This window comes from Aulostomus chinensis, chromosome 4 (genome assembly GCF_037954235.1).
Source record: "Aulostomus chinensis isolate RoL2024-O1b breed Wild chromosome 4, RoL_Achi_v1.0, whole genome shotgun sequence".
In the NCBI taxonomy this organism is placed as follows: domain Eukaryota; kingdom Metazoa; phylum Chordata; class Actinopteri; order Syngnathiformes; family Aulostomidae; genus Aulostomus; species Aulostomus chinensis.
In genome coordinates this window covers 23636362-23653029 of record NC_141323.1, presented here as the reverse complement: position 1 = coordinate 23653029, position 16668 = coordinate 23636362, and the positions used below count along the sequence as shown (strand labels likewise).

The following is a 16668-nucleotide window of genomic DNA, read 5'->3' as shown; positions in this document are numbered from 1 at the left end:
GGTTGTCTGTCTCTATGTGTTGGCCCTGTGATGGACTGGCGACCTGTCCAGGGTGAACCCAACCTCTGGGATAGGCTCCAGTCCCCCCGCGACCCTTAATAGGAACAAGCAGAAGACAATGGATGGATGGATGGAAATCAGCTCTTTAAGTGATAATAAAGGTGGAGAGGAGCAGACTTTCTTGTTGACGGACGCGGATTAATGTGCTTCTGGTGAACAGCCAGGTGCCTGCACACAAGGGAAATGACGCTTGGCGGCACTTTCCGCCTCCGGTGTGTCCCCGGCGTGAATTGCTACAGAATCCTATGTTTGTCCCATTTTGAAGAGAAGAAACATAACGTCCCTCTGGAAGCTCGTCTGGTGCTGGTGTCGTTATGCAGCTTGACAAGCATGAAAAGTTAATAAATCTAACGTTAGCTCATTAATGACAGTGGTTGAGCAGGGGTGGTATAATTTAAAGACTAAAGACACATTTTTATTCACTTGCCTTTTCTGGCCCATTAATTCTCGATGGATGTCACATATTTATTCTGTGCTTAGTCCAATATCGGTTATTGTTGACACAAATATATTTGGGTGTGTCGTACATTTTAATCCAATTTTAAAGTCATTGTGTGGCACTTAGGCAGCTTAAGCTGTGTCTAAATGCGGTGTCTTAATAAACTCCGCTTGCACTTCCAACAATGATGGTAGTAATTGAATGAATAAGCGTCAAGTGTTAACTTTCTGAAATAAGGTGCAAAGAAATATCGCACCAGTTTCCTGTAATCATCTTCAGCTCTTGCTGAAAATCAATACTCCACTATCCCGTGGACAAATTAAAAACAGGGTTACAAACCTTCCTACCCCAGTTCATAACTCTTTTTAACTTAAATCTTGTGTTTTTGCACTTGTGTAAAACATATATGATATAAACACGATGTAAATGTGTAAAGTACACGTGTATGTTTTCTGTGTTCGTTCATTTCGTTGGTTTTTCAAATTATTATTTAACGGCTCCGGGATGTTCAAGGAGCAGCCTGTTTGTGCACTTTCTGAACATTGTCTGCACTGTGAATTTGCACCGTCAGTTCTGTTTTTGGATAAAGGGTTGGAAATGAATGCTACTTTTTTTTTAACTTTTTTTTTTTTTATCCCATTCATCAGATTAATCGCAATTACAATCAACAGATTATTCGATTATTAAAATAATTATTAGTTGCAGCCCTAGTCTAGTATTCTGTGAGGTACAACATTACGAGTAGTTGCTAACTACAGCTCTAAACTGGGGGTAGCGCGTAATCTTCAAGATCATAACGAGGTGTCCTTGAGCATGACATTGAACTTCCAACACCCCCTGATCTCTTAAGATGGCTGATTGTGATAAAAAAAAGGGCCTCAGAGGTCACAAGACAAGAAAAGCACTAAATAAATGCAGTCACTAAGAGGTGACCAAGTCCAGCTGAGATATAATTCACTGCTAATTCCCCACAAAACCACAATTTCCACTCTTGCATGGGTGAAACAAAGGTGTTAGTGATTGAAATCGAAGTGAACAAAGCTTTTCCTGTTCCCTTGTTTCCCGTCTTTGCGCTGGGCTGAACTTAATTCCTTACTGCTGCTTGGTATTCAGCAAACCATCATTCGTGTAAAACATTAAGTGTTCTTTTGCACTAATTTGTTCTTGCACGCTCAAGGATCTTTTTAGCCCTGTCTTAAAGTAAGTAAGCAGAGCCTGATGGCTATTTGGAACCCCTCCTCCCAAGAGTTACTGCATTGCTCTTGTCACAAAGTATTTGCAAGGCTGGCTGAATGACAGTTACGAGAGATACACAACAGTGGTCAGGAGCCAGGAGTTACAAAATAGCCATCAGGCTTTGCTTCTACTCTGTTAGTACTACAAAGGTCAGTGTGCAAGAACAATTTTTTTTTTTATAAAAAAATGTGGCCTGTTACCAAAGACATCTGTAACCCTTACTGTACTGCCATTTTCCTCCTTCTTGATGAGGGAAAGCATGCTGGTGAGGATGCGGGCGCACATGATGAGGTCCCGCTGCTCCTGCATGTGGGCCTGGAGGACTCGAAGCACCACTGGCAGCAGGATACACCGTGATTCTGCAATACCCACACAGTTGTCAGACATCGAAAGGCAATGGTATTTATCGCTATTAAACCTCCACTTTTAATTCAGTCTACCTGAACAAATCACTTTGTGTAACATGAATGTGGTCTGCGTGAGGGCTTTTCATAATAAGCAGCCTTTCAGGGAATACGTCAAATAAAATATGAGGGCATTTTAATTTTGACATGCACCGTAGGGTGACAACATTCTCAAGAGAATGCCCTGGGAGGTGCACTGATAGCTTTGCTTTGCAAAACAAACATGTTAAGTATTGTTGATCATGGTCTCAATATTGTGGATAAATCTCGCTGTTCTGATCTGTTTATCTCCCCCCATGTTGTTTATGTTCCTTTTGTGTTCACAATCTGTATGCACAGCTTTTGGGGCACTCTCTTATTTGCCCGCACGTTTTCTGTGTGTTTACAAGCTTTAATTGTGTGTTCATACCTTACTGCGCAAAAACCGTGTATGCATCTCTGTACCTGGATTAATGTAAAGCTGGCTCTCCACAGTCTTGGCGATGCATTGCAGTTTGACAGCCTCCAGGGGGCAGTCATTGTGGAGGGTGGTTGGCAAGCTGCCCAGAGTCTCCCTGACGAAGCCAGCCACCTCTCGCACTGTGAAGATCTTCAAAAGCTCATCGTAAACCGCCGGGAATGTCCTCAGGAACACGGCCTAGGCAGGAAGGGTAATGTTCAATGAAGGACACCTGATCGGAGAGGAGCTATAAATTCAGAATCACTTCCACTTTCTTGACGGCCAGAAGCGCTCAAGCTGCAAATTAAACTACAATATATAGTTGGACTTACTGTGTGTTCGATCAGTTTATTCTATTACATCAGCATGACATTGCATTGCATTCATGTTCATCTTAGGTTCTCGGAAAGGGATGAAGGTCAGTGGGGAAAACTTGACGGTTGTACGAAATAATCCATTCAGTTTGTTCGATGAGATTCTGCTGAAAGTTTCTTAGGATAGGCCTGCTGCTGCATCCTCGTCAAGCTCACGCACTTCTGTGACTGTAGGGAGCCGTTTTGTTGGGAAAACAAAAGTAAATATTTCCCGTTTTACACCATGAATCCCTCCATTCGGTTGGCATCGCTGGCAGACCGGGATTATGTGGATTAAACGGCTGCCCCAGTGGGACTAATGTCTTCATCCATTGTAGCTCTCTATCTAGTGCTCCTGATTTTTATGTTTTGTCTGATTCTTGACGCGCAATTGGAAAAAAGAAGATTGCAATTTGCTGCCTGTTGCGTCTGTAAATATACCGATGTGTTTCATTAAAAGAGAAGCTCAGATAAAGTGACAATTGGCTGGAAATCAAATCGAGGCCAAAGGGAAACACATGGTAGATGCTTCTGATATCAACAAAGCCCCAAAAACGACATCAGACTTGGATTCCCATGGTATTTTTGCAACTTCTTAATTATAGGGTCAGGGCCAGGTGTTGATACAATACCTCCTCGAGCAATAAAAATATCCATCCAATGGTGATAAATATCAATATTGTCAATTCCAGCGACTGAAACAATTACCTGCCACCATTTTGTTTATTAATCTTCAATGATTGTAAGTTTTACAATGTGTTGGTTTTCAACAGAGACCCTAAGCTAAGACTGAACCTCGTTGGACAGATTTGTCACCACTTGTCAATTTAAAAAAATAAAAATAAAAAAAAATGACACCACAATGAGGTACATAAATACATCATCCTTGAGTTTTTGGGGATATTTTTCTTCACTGACAATGATATTTTTTATGCATCACCGATTGTTTTAAATTAGAGGAATTAAAGCACATTGTAACGTGACACTGTCACGATCTGTGATTCCTACCCTTATTTCATAAAAGTGTGACTGGGACATTTGGAACACAGTGTCGTGGACCTACTTGTGCCACATGTGACCGATTAGCTGGGATTAGCATTAGCCCGACCTGCATCCTCCCACAGCTACTGCTGGGCTGAGAATAATAATATGTCTGGATCAGAACTGAGCGGAACTCATCATCTCACCGCCTCAAAGTACAAAGAAATTATTACGGGGTGACTAGGACTCCTCATTTTCCGTCTGTCTCTTGATTGTCTCCTTCATCATAGTCATGAATCCTGTTTGTAATTATCTTGATTGTTACCTGGTGGGATAATAGGACGAATGGAGGGATTATGACTCTTTTCTCCTCTAAAGCAAAGACGCAACATATGTTTGGGGTTCACACGGGCGAGACGAAAATAACGGATTTTAAGAACTTAATCATTAACGCGCTAATTTGAATGGGAAACGCAAATATGAAAATTGAATAGCCAAGGAAGACAATGAGGAGGAGGATAAAAAGGACATGGAAAGAGGAGAAGCAGATGTGCACACACACATGTGAAGGCAAAACAACAGGTACGCCCACCCAGAGGGTGCAGACAGACTCTCAGATGTTTCTGGTGTGTAATTAGAATTATCATTGGTGTCTTTAGCTTGTTTGTTTTGGTCTTGTTCAGAATCTTTCGGAGCGGCTGCCCTGCTGTGCAGGCTTCCCACCGGAGAAGGAAAAGCTGCCACAGAATTCTTATTCCAGCTACAGACCCCTCTGGCAGCATGAAATCATTCAATCACAGCCAATTTCTCAGCTTTCACAAGTGAGTTAACAGGAGTCCTCAAGAAAACATAACATGCTCCAAGAGGGACACACACATCCATCCACATGCAGTAGATCCACGCAGTTGTGTAAATATAAAATATTCAAATTCATACAAGTGCAGACACACCTGCGTTTGTGCAACGGGACTGGTGCCCTTGTTTTCCTGCGATAGGAAGAAGCGGATGGACATGAAGAGCTCATGGATGCAGACTCTGAACTCTTCCTCATTCTGGCCTCCCGTGGCCAAAGAGAAGAGCCTCCTGGACTGGATAATGTACTTGAAGATGTACTCACTGGCCTGTAGGACGGGGAAAGAGACCTGTCAGTTGTTTCGGGGATGAAGAGGCAAACTAGTCAGGCTTATCTTAGTCAGCAAAAGTGGCCTGAGAACAATTACAGTTTTGTCCCTGAATGATTTAATTCAGAATTGGAGGTTTAAGACCCCCAATTACCTAGAAGCAAATAATACATTCATTAATCATTCAAATTACTTGGAAACAAAACCCAACACTTTCATCTTTACATCTTGTTCATGAGAATGGAACAAACAGACAATCTGTAGACGTTACCTAACGCCGAGGCATAAAACCATCTGTCCAAATACATCTTGTCGTTTGAAGTAGGATCTTTTGAAGATGACACAAAACCCTTTCAAATAAGTCCGTAGTGTTTCACTAATGTGTTATTTACATGCGCTCCATGTACAGACCGCGTTCAGTGAATGATAAATGGGAAACCACATTCAGACGCCGTCAAATGCTTTTCTTGCGTGGGTCATTTGAGCAGTGTGGATTGCAGTTGCCAGAGGCATTGCATTCCTGCTGATTAAAACTGCATGCAGCGTAATAGATGGAGGAGGAGAATAATGAGTGGCGAGATGCTTACGGGGGAATAAATTAGTTTGGAGTTAGCGGTGTAACGGCGTAGGCGTACATGCCAAGCTTGACAGTGTGGGATGTCTTTCTTGTTACCTGTGCACGTATTATGCGAAATAATTCCTCACCTTAAGCACCTGCTGTATGTGATCTTGATGCTCCGCGTCAACAATGCGGTCCACGTACCACTTTAACACTTTGATCAGATCCCTAGGGAAGAGCCACATCCAAAATGTCAACACGCATCTCAAGCTACATCCAACATCACTCCTCTCTCTAGGTTTAGCGAACATCAGTGGAGCAGAGCAAGGCTTTAAAATCAAATACATCATTAAACAATGCTCAGACGCACATTTCATAACTACGGCTGATCGGAATATTGCAGCTAGAAGTGACAATCTTATGCGTGTTTAATTTTAAGGCGGCAATCATTTTCCTGCAGTATTTTCACATGGGAAAGAAATCCAGACACCCACCTTTAAAATTGAATAGTCGCGTGAATTTAAGGTGTCAGCTGCATTTTATGGGTGCTTGTGTGTGTGTGTGTGTGTGAGAGAGAGAGAGAGAGAGAGAGAGAGAAAGAGAGAAAAAGGGCTGGCTTTGCTACCCTTTCAAGACTTTTTTCTGGTATAAACACTAATGTTAGCAGGACCCTTAGTCCTACAAGGGACCAAAGAGCAGTCCTAACACACCCCTGGTAAAGTTTAGGGTTAAGGTATGAACTGTATTAGGTTAAGGTTTGGCATCAATTGGATAGGATTAGGGCTTTGGTTAGGCTGCCCATGTGAATATAAATACTTGGAAGGTCCCAACAATGATAGCTGCACAAACCTGTTTACGTTAAAAAAAAAAAAAAAAAAAAAAGTTTCCCATTTCTCACGATGTGCCTCGTTGTGTCCGTCACGCTTCGGTGATAGGCAAAAGACATTTCTGGTCGAAGTTATAACTTCATGGAGGAAAGAAAAATGTGAAAGCACGTTGAGAGGACATCCGAGAGGCGCATTTCAAATCATGTTTTACCAGAGGCTTTTACGACGTTGTTTGTCCACCTGCCTATTACCTACACATATACACTTACTGACCTCTTAATTAGACACAGTGCAATGTACTGTACACCAAGGAATTCTACTTCAATAAATGTATTACTCTGTAAATGTTGTCACTGTCAGAGGGACTTTTTTATGTTTACTGAGATGATAGTGGGTGTTGCCCCTCAATTGAAATCTTTGTAACAAGTGTTTGAAACTATATTTAAGCCATCAAAAGCAGGTATTTGTCTTTTTTTTTATTTGAAAAATGTATAAAAACAAGTAGTCAGCCCATACAACGGTTATCAGAATTTTTTATTACCTAATATTGAAATCGGCATCTTACCCAAGGAATCCGTATTGGTCAGTATATATGGTATGTGTGTGTGTGTGTGTGTGTGTGTGTGTGTGTGTATGCATGAAAAGGTGCGAAAGAAGAGAAGACAGCAACAGCATGGTATCTTAGCAGGTACAGAGTGTGAAAGACACAGCCACACAGCCACACACACACACACACACACACAAATGAGGAACAGTTACATGTCTATCAGCCAGGGGGCACCATAAGCATTTTATTCACACCTCTGTTGACAATCAAAGTACAGAGCTGCCTCTCAGCACTGATTTCGGTTGGTCTCTCACACTGCCTGGCCACGTGATGCCTCATTAGATTACAATACTTTGCAGAGATGAAAAGAGTACTTGCTTGCTTTAGCTTTGGGCAGCCACTTCTGTAGGAGAGAAGGATGAAGTATTGTGTACCTGTATGATAAAGCTCCAGCAAAGTGGCTCTCAATGTAGGTGTCCATGACCGGCTTGAAGTGCTGAAATTTGCTGTCTTGGAGTAGGTTGATGATGTGAACCTGGAAATAAAACAGGAAGATCGTGAGATCGCAACTTAATGCGGACAGTTAGTTTGATGGCATTTTGAAATAATATTTAATTCACTTCGTCAGTGAAATGTCATCGGAACTTTACTTTTGTGAAACCCTGCACCTCTGTCTCTTAGGTTGTTGTGAGCCCCACCACAGCTCTCTCTCCCTGACGTCACATAGCCGAACATTCATAAAGCGCAAGTGTCGAGAAGCCCAAATGAATTTGAAACAGACGAGATTCTCATATACAAATGAGATGAACAAAAAGACTATCTCCTGATATGAGATGTAGTAAATCTATTGGTACTACTTCTTACAAATAGTGAAAGTATTTTAGTAATACAATCAAAATGTAAAGGTTCTCTAATCATATTTAACATATTTTACTGAATCGCTGGTTTTATTCGGATACATTGTAAAACGGAACGTGTGATGCATAAAAGTTTCAAGTGGATGAGAAGTCTGCACACCCCATGTGTAGGTTGATGCACCACATTCAACCAACCACGGATGTTAACCTCTCTCGTTAGACTTGTTGCATTGATCTAAAACCCACGAAAGGGAAACTGCCTCGGATTGGCAGACCTTTTCATCATGGGCATCCCCACCCCTAGAGTAGCGAGCGCGTCCGTACGTTGGTTTTGAAACAGACGTCGAGAGAGCAATCAATGCAAGGCCGCGCTTTATCAGCACGGCATGACCGGGGAGAGATCAGTTCACCGAGCTCTGAAGTGTTGCATCACTTAATCTTCCTTCAAAAGTCTCAGTTTGCTGTGTTTGACTCAAATAGGAGATATTGCTTTACATGTGAAGGAGAACAGGAAATTCAAAATGATCCGTTAAATTACAAGGATTAACCTACTTACCAGAGAATCAAACACCTTCAGCCCATATCTTTGGGAACTTTCATCTAAAATACCAAAGAGTGTGTCCAGCGTGTCCTGAAGAAACTGGGAAGAAGAAGAATATTTGGTCTATGCATGCAAGATGGCACACAGCTACAGCATGAGACTTAGTCTATTCAACCAGAACGTCAAATCAGACATCAATCCTCTAAAGCCTGGTTTATGCTTCTGCGCCGCGGCGACGGCATAGCCCCTACGCTGTCATTGAGCGTTCGAAGTTTTGCGTCGAGGGTACGCGTTGCTCTGCAATTCACCGCCAAGCTGCTAGGGGGTGTGGCTGTGTCTTTGTATGGTTTTGGGGGGCTCCTGTCGGATTCCAAAACAAAACTATTTCCAACAGAAAGTCCAGTGCTTTTCGTTGAACGACTGTTTGCTGTCATGAATCAAACAGTAAACTCTGAACATGGCAAAAATGACTTCTTGTGATTGAGACTCACATATTTGTCGCGGAGGTTCTTCCACCTCTTCATGCACTCGGCAACCTTCTCTGAGCGGACCAATCACAGTCCTTGACGTTCACGTCACGACGCATTGATGCGACGCGTAGTCAGGATTTTTCGGAGGTGCACGTCAGGCTACGGCGTAGTGTCCGCGTAAAGTCGCGCGACGCAGAAGCAGAAACCAGGCTTAATGCCGGTATAGCAGCAGCAGCAGCTCAGAGCTGAGGAGGTGACTGTGGACCTACTTTGACTATCTCTGAGCCATCGATCTCCTTCAGCTTTGAGAGGCTGTCGTTGATTCTTTCAGGGTGTGCTCGCCACTTCAACAAGTCGAGCATATCTCCTGTGAAGAGACAATGTATGGAGAGATGAAACAGTGAAACAGGGAGACGCCTAAAATGAAAGTGACACAAGAGATGAAGCAACATTTCAATTTCGTTTACAGAAAAGAGCAGGATTACGAGAGGGGGAACATGCCCGTCGGATCACAAAGCATCACCTCAACCTTCAATTAGGGCCCCACAAACTCTGCTGAATCCAAACAGAAGATGACATTTTCACATGCAGTGGGATAAAGCAAATAAAAAACTAATTTTCTTGAGCATGAATAAAATGTAATCCAATGTAATTCTGATTGTGTTCAGCCCGAACTGTGCCTTTTTTCACAACTTTATCTGTAAATATGTAAAGAATGTGTTTATTTGTATCAATCTATCATATCTATATTTTCTATTACTGCTTACATTTGAGTTTTCCATTTCTCTGGAGCAAGACATGGTAGGAATCCGTGGCATGATTGCCCAACCTGACATGGTAAACCTGATGCAACCAGTGTAAGAGACACAAATACGGTGCATTCTGACGCGGGCATTGTGTCTGTGCATTCAAAAATCAACCAAAAGAGGTAAATATTACTTTTGGATAACGGTGATTTTATCTCTTTGCACCAATGATTTTTTTTTTTTTTTCAGTTAAGACAAAAAAAAATTATCATCAGCTAGGTTTACTGAAGTAGGACAACAGATCCCATCCTACATGTCAGAACAGGAGGATCTATTTGCTCCCTTTGAAGTGGATTAGTTGGAAGATGGACGCTACTCCTGGCCCCCCTTTGCATATTCACAGGTTTGTTCAGATTTCACTTTCAAACTTTAAGTGTGAAAATATTTTTCTTCTTTCAACATGTGATTTTGTCTTGTTTTGTGAAGAGTTGACAGCAATACTTCAATGTCTCACGAACTGGACACAAACTGGGTCCAGTTTTCACCACAATTCACAAGGCAAGTGGCCCAGATCTTTGTGTCCATGTTACCGTTCTGTGTGAGCTTTGTAGAGCAGAGGAAGCTGGTGATCCAGAAGGACTCTTTGGTGCCTTTGAGCGTCTGGTTGTTGGATGGGATGTTGGCCTTGGAGAACGGCAGCTTCAGGTAGCGTGAACAGTCTGCCAAGCTGGTGTTCTCCTCACACTGGAAACAAATCAAAAATGAAAAGCAGATTTATACAAAGAATGGAAGACTTTGCATGGCCTCGCCCCAGCGTGCTTTGCCCATCTGATTAAGGTGTTGTATCTTGAGTCTGTTCGGTGTTTTTCTTCCAATGACAGTGATTTTGCAGTTGTGTGTGTGTGTATACTGTATATATATATATATATATATATATATATATATATATATATATATATATATATATATATATATAAATGTTCTGATAATGTCCTAAAATTCTATTTGGGGACCTTGAGCAGATATTAGATTAAAATGCAATTAATTAGATTCATTAATTACAAATCCTGTAATTAATTTTTTAATCGCCTGACACTTTTTATATATATATATATATATAGTTACAAAATGACAGCAGTTAGGAGGCAGAGTTTGTTGTTTTATTGATTCATCCTGCAGCCCGGGTGCACAGCTGAGTTTGTTTGAGCTCTAAAGCTACCACACAGTTTGGACTGATTCTTCAGTGTCTATTTTGGGTCTGAGGAGAAACTAGGCCAGTTTCATTGAGCTTTTCATCAACTTCCATCTGGCATCAGCATGGGCCTTTTCCCCCCACAATGATGGGAACATGCAAGCCTAGAAGAGCTGTCCTCTAACACTGCCAGACTCAGATCAGCAGTTTGACAGGAGGAAATTTGGCAGCACGATGAGGAAAGAGGACAATGAAAATAGGAGTTATGTTTTTATAGACTACTTAAATAACCCAAGGCTACCAGCAATATAAATAATCAAACCTCTGGTCGCTGTTGTGCCTCACTGCCAGTGTAATGCAATGGCTCGAAGTTTATGCACACACCCTTTCTATGTAGGCTGCAATTACACCCAGGCAGCAGATTTAAACGGAGGAGATTGGCTTTTTTATTCACGCGAGTCTTTTGATGTGTCAACATCAACATGTTTGAAAAGAAGAGTCACTTAAGGTCTGTAAAACAGTCATGTTGAATAGAGAGATTTACACTGCCGAAATATGTGTGCACAGGTTGAAAGAATGACATACAGTACGCCTGCCAGCCTGTGGTGGAGTGAAGGGAGCTGTCTGTCAGCCTGTGGCCCCAAACAGTAGGATGAAACCATGATCGCATTTAGAGCAAACATGTTAGGTAATCATATACTGAGAGTAATCCCATCTGAAGTAGTCTTAAAAGTCATGTGTATAAAGCAGAGCAGCAAATGTGATGTTGAAGTATTATATATAAGTATATTTTATATAAGTATTACATTTGAATTGCATTCGAGTTGTAAGATGTAATCTCAAATTTGGGTTTTTTTTGGTGGCCTAAAGACCGCTTTGAACGTAAGCATAATTGCATGCACAGAATCCTACTTACCTTAAAGGTTCAAAGTAAGTTTTGAGAAGAACATATGAGCATATGTTTTGTTTTTTAATTCTTTTTGTGAGGGTTAACAGGCTTTACCTTGTGGATAATCAGCTCGTGCGTGCCATCTGGCAGCGTGCTGCCGTCCTCCTGCATCAGGGGAACAAAGGAGTAGCCAAAAAGTTTCTTCTCTCCCTTGTCTTTAGCTGTCAAACCACAAAACATGAACAGAACATTTAATACACCAACACCAACTTCATGCAAACAAACGAAATTTAATCTTTTATGGTTTATAATGGGCTTCCACGTGGATGCAAGCTCTGAACACCAAAAAGATCCTTAAGTGCCTTTTACAGGAATTGAAATATGATAAATCTGACCGGGCAAAGCTGAGCTTAGCCTTAAATCACAAATATATTTCTTTTTCCTTTCTTTTTTTCCGCAAGTGTCTGATAGTTGTTGTTGTTGTTGTTTTTTTTTAATCTTTTTTTAGTAATTTTTCTCCATTTAGTCATTCTTTTTCTGAACAAATTTGACTTGATTACTTTCAAAAACATGCAGGAAATACCATGAGTACGCTAGCAAGAATGTAGTGAAAATGTGACCGAAAAAGAGGAAACATTAGCGCACACGCACGCACGCACACATAAAATCCGGCACTTTGACCACAAGTAGGCCAACAGAGCTATTTATCCATCCATCATTCATTTTCTATGCCCCTTATCTGTTTGGGGTCGATGGGGGGGCTGGAGCCCATCCCAGCTGACATTGAGTGAGAAGCCGGGTAAACTGTGGCGGGTCGCCAGTCTGTTTCTGTTTCAGGGCCATCAGGAGCAATTAGGGGTTCAGTCTCTTGCCAGAGCTATACAGTATATTGAAGAATTAACTGGCTTTTTTAATGCTGTAGCTTCGTCATACAGCATCCCTGTTGGGTGTGGCTACTATAAGCACACTCAAATACGATTTCCTGGTGCATTGGACCCACCCCAATTACTGCATAATCCATCCACTGTACATACAAAATAGAGCAGACATAATATTTTGGGGTCAGCACTGTTGCCTCACAGCAAGAAGGTTCCAGGTTTGAGCCCCAGCTCGGGTGCGGGATCTTTCTGTGTGGAGTCTGCATGTTCTCCCTGTGCCTGCGTGGGTTCTCTCTGGTACTCCAGCTTCCTCCCACAGCCCAAAGACATCAAGAGAGGATGAGGTTGACTGATACTCTAAATTGACCGTAGGGGGGGCTTCGAGTGTGAATGGTTGTTTGTCTTTGTATGTTGGCCCTGCCACGGACTGGTGACCTGTCCGGGGTGAACCCCGCCTCATGCCCAACGGCTGATGGGATAGGCTCCAGCCCCTCTGCGACCCTTAACAGGATAAGTGGTAGACAATGGATGGGTTGATGGACATAATATTTTATGATACTCTGAAGATTCTATTAGAGGACCTGATTTGAGTGTAGTGCTGTGTTTTTAACAAACTTAATATTTATTTTTATCAACACATGTAATCTGACTTATTTGGGGCTGGGGAGGTTTTCTATTTCTTTGCGGTGAAATGCCAGGGTTTCATTTTGCAAGCCCTGCATACGTGTGTGTGTGTGTGCGTGTGTGTGTGTGTGTGTGTGCGTGTGTTCACTCTCCCAGAAGGAGCACAAATTGGTAGTGAACCAGTGCCATTCTATTTCTGTCTTCCTTTGCTGTGATTTGGTTTTAATACCAGGAAAGTTAATACTTAGGGCACGTTTCCACTGACTCACTTCGGCTCGGGTCGGGTGGGGACGCCTTGGTACAGCACAGTACGGGTGCGTTTCCACAAGCACTATGTAACACGTCAGTGTGGGTGAAGTCACCGGCCAGGAGTTCCCCGGTGTAATTCCCGTGCGACACAACAACAACAATGGATGACATGGACTTGCTTAAACTAAAAGTAACAAAACTAAAACTAAACTAAAAGGGACAACAGAGAGGCAAGGCTTCAAGCGGCAAAACAGAACACACAAGAAAAGTATAAAAGACTTTACCAAGCAATCGACCAGTGTTCTGCCGAGGCTAAGATGATACGAAGTAGACAACATAAGCGGGTAAGTTACCCAATCAGTGCCCTGCTATGTGTTTACGTCACATTTTAGCCCCTGCTCAGCTCACTTGGAACCCCAGGGGAGCAGGGACCAAAATGGTAACCGTTCGTACCGTGTTGGGGTCAGTGGAAACGGGGCCAAACTGACCCAACCCCACCCGAGCCGAGCCAAAGCGAGCCAGTGGAAACGTGCCCTTACAAGACTGAAGGTTGCAAAATTCTGCTTTTAGTTGTGTGTGCGGTTCTCTTCAAACAAGTCTCCCTGATGTCTAAACCCTCACAGCTGTGGTCACGAGTATATTGGGGAAGATCTGAATTACATCGTGTGCAATTCAAGCTAATTTGGGATTGTTATATTTCAGAACTATTCTAAAAACTACAGAATGCAACTAGACAGGCACTCTGAGTTCTTGTGAAACCCTGGTGACGGAAAAACATCACAGAAAACAGAACCATCTTGGTAGAGGGTTAGGGTTAGGGTTAGCAGTAGCTGGGATTATACTAAGGCTGCTGCTGGTATTACTGCAAATTGTTTAAATGATTTGGAAAGAAAAAAAAAAACAACAAAAAAACTTACAGAACATACCCCAAAAACATTAGTGCATCCCTTGTGGCTACTTTGAGATGACACTGAACTCCCCCACAAACACAACGAATATTATCACAACTGTATAATAAACCCAACAATAGATGCACTCGAAAGCACATGTAAAAATAAACAAATAAATAAAACGTGCTTTCTGTTTCTTCTTCATTGAAAAGACAGCCCGTTTATCCTATCGTTACAAGCAGGTCGCACCAAAGTTAAGGAGTTGGCAGTTTGGTGTAATCGCAGCATATAACCAGGCTCCAAATGACAGGCCCTTGAGCAGCAAGCTAGTGATGCAGGCAGTAATCACGCCACTGGACACAGCCTCCTGGCTTAACTCGAGATGTCATCATAACATCAGTTTTCTGTCTTTTACCCGGGAGCCCAGGAAAAAGGGGTGAAAGAAACAGGGCAATATTTTGGTCAACATTAACATTTTGTCTCATCAGGAGGTTGACGAAGTAATGTCATTATAAAAATGCTAAACAAGCTCACACTTATTCATTGTTGGGAGGTGGCAGTGGCCTGAGGCATGAGGTGTAAGTGTCAGCAGTTTCAGGTGGGAAAAATGAGCTGTAACAATATATTTTCAACTGGATAATCAACATAAAATACAAGACTTTCACACGGTAATCCTAGAAGAAAGTGCCCTTAAAAGGTGATCCACACATCAGTTGCCACTTACTGGAGCAATGTCGGAACTCAAAGCGGACATGCGATCCCCGAAACATGTCAACGGGGATTGGCAGCTTGATCTGCTCTGCCCACCGGGGGCTGTTGTTGTGGTACAGCACCAGGGAGTGATACTCATCGCCACCTGGTTCACCAGAGCCAGCAGCTATGTGACTCTTAAGTCGGACAGAAGAGAGACAAAACAAAGGACAGGATAGGACAAAACAAAGGGATATGAATTATGTTGTTGTTGCATGAAAAGATTCAATCATCCTCTAAGCAGCTATGTGCCTTCGTGCATTCGCTGCGAATACATAAAGTGAGAATGACACGGTTTATACGTGTTAAATGTTTGCCTGCCTTGCTGTGGGTTATATTTGAATCTATTTTCTGTCTAAAGCCAAGGCAGCACAGGAAACCACATAGGCTGACTGACACAGTGCTGCAGCAGCCAGCACACTTGTGAAACGATGCGCTCATCTGGGTCAACCACATTTGAATAAAGCGTTTGGTTCCATATGATACATGCTATCATGATAAAGTTACAATGAGTGGTTGTTATACAAGGAATGAACCGTCCTCAAACACAGCATCCAGTCCTTACAATGAACATAAATAGTTACAAACATGGAGATACAAGTGGGAGAAAAACAGAATTGTACCTTGAGAATTTGCCCGTCAATATCCAGCACATAGATGGTGATCTCTACATTCCTGGCGACACTCTTTCCCCCTTTCTCAAACTCTCCTTTCTCCAATGTGATGTAAAGGTCATTCCTCATCTCACCTGCAGGAAAGGTTAAAAAAAAAATAAAAAAAAAAAGCATTGATTTTTACATCAAGGCAAGCATTATTTATGATCTCCCCACACCCCCAACAGCTTGACAACTACTTCTGGTGCAATTCTTCAAGACAAGGGGTCAACAGCATTTATGCAATCAGCTTTTAATTAATTATTTCCTGCTGACATAAAATTGTGGCCTGAGCTGTGACATCGAAGGAATTGTATGCATGAACGATACACGTGGTTTGAATACATCACAGTGCAGGTGGGGGCTTAAACCTGTCAGCGCCAATATCCCCACATCACTTGGAGCTACACCAGAAATACACAATCAAGATAGAGAGTAAAACAAGAAACATAGAATCAAATCAAATTCGTCTTCCATTTTATGTCCACTTTCAATCTGACTTTTTTTGCCAAATGACCAAAAAAAAAAAAAAAAAAAAAAAAAAAAGGTTTTAGGGCAGCAAAGGCCACATCCACAGCAGCAGGTGCTTCCTGTTTACCAAGCCCGATTTACAGAAATAACAAGAGTCCATGTACAGTGTCAAGACATTTTGATGCCCTCAGATGTTTACAGAGTTGGGAAGTGTTTAAGTACAAATACATGATTACTTGCACAGTTCAAGCGCCTATATTTTCCACTCCTTTGATTTATAGAAACAGTTTCATTATGTTCATTTCAATAAATTTCCGAAAATTTGCAGATATTCTGCTTTAATAATAATATTGCATGCGTTCTCGACATGAACAGCCAAAATGCATCAGTGCAATTCACCGTACATCAGAACCTTGCAGTCGAAAGTCATCAGTCTACAGCTACACCACCAATCGCTGTTTTTTTCATGGCGGGTCTATTTCTCTATACATT

At 42.0% G+C, this 16668-nt stretch overlaps 1 protein-coding gene across 4 annotated transcripts in view; it reads right to left on the bottom strand.

Annotated features, from left to right (window-relative positions):
- Nucleotides 1-16668, bottom strand: part of LOC147263938 (dedicator of cytokinesis protein 4-like) — a 130475-nt gene that overhangs the window by 42156 nt on the left and 71651 nt on the right. For all 4 annotated transcript variants that reach the window (XM_086202316.1, XM_086202317.1, XM_086202318.1 and 1 more), the window contains exons 14-24: nucleotides 15676-15800; nucleotides 15027-15189; nucleotides 11776-11882; nucleotides 10171-10324; nucleotides 9104-9201; nucleotides 8380-8463; nucleotides 7401-7501; nucleotides 5739-5820; nucleotides 4863-5033; nucleotides 2584-2776; nucleotides 1958-2094 (exon numbers count right to left, since the gene is read on the bottom strand). In XM_086202316.1, the coding sequence (XP_086058442.1) occupies nucleotides 1958-2094; nucleotides 2584-2776; nucleotides 4863-5033; nucleotides 5739-5820; nucleotides 7401-7501; nucleotides 8380-8463; nucleotides 9104-9201; nucleotides 10171-10324; nucleotides 11776-11882; nucleotides 15027-15189; nucleotides 15676-15800 (1415 nt within the window). The remainder of the gene's footprint in view (nucleotides 1-1957; nucleotides 2095-2583; nucleotides 2777-4862; nucleotides 5034-5738; nucleotides 5821-7400; nucleotides 7502-8379; nucleotides 8464-9103; nucleotides 9202-10170; nucleotides 10325-11775; nucleotides 11883-15026; nucleotides 15190-15675; nucleotides 15801-16668) is intronic.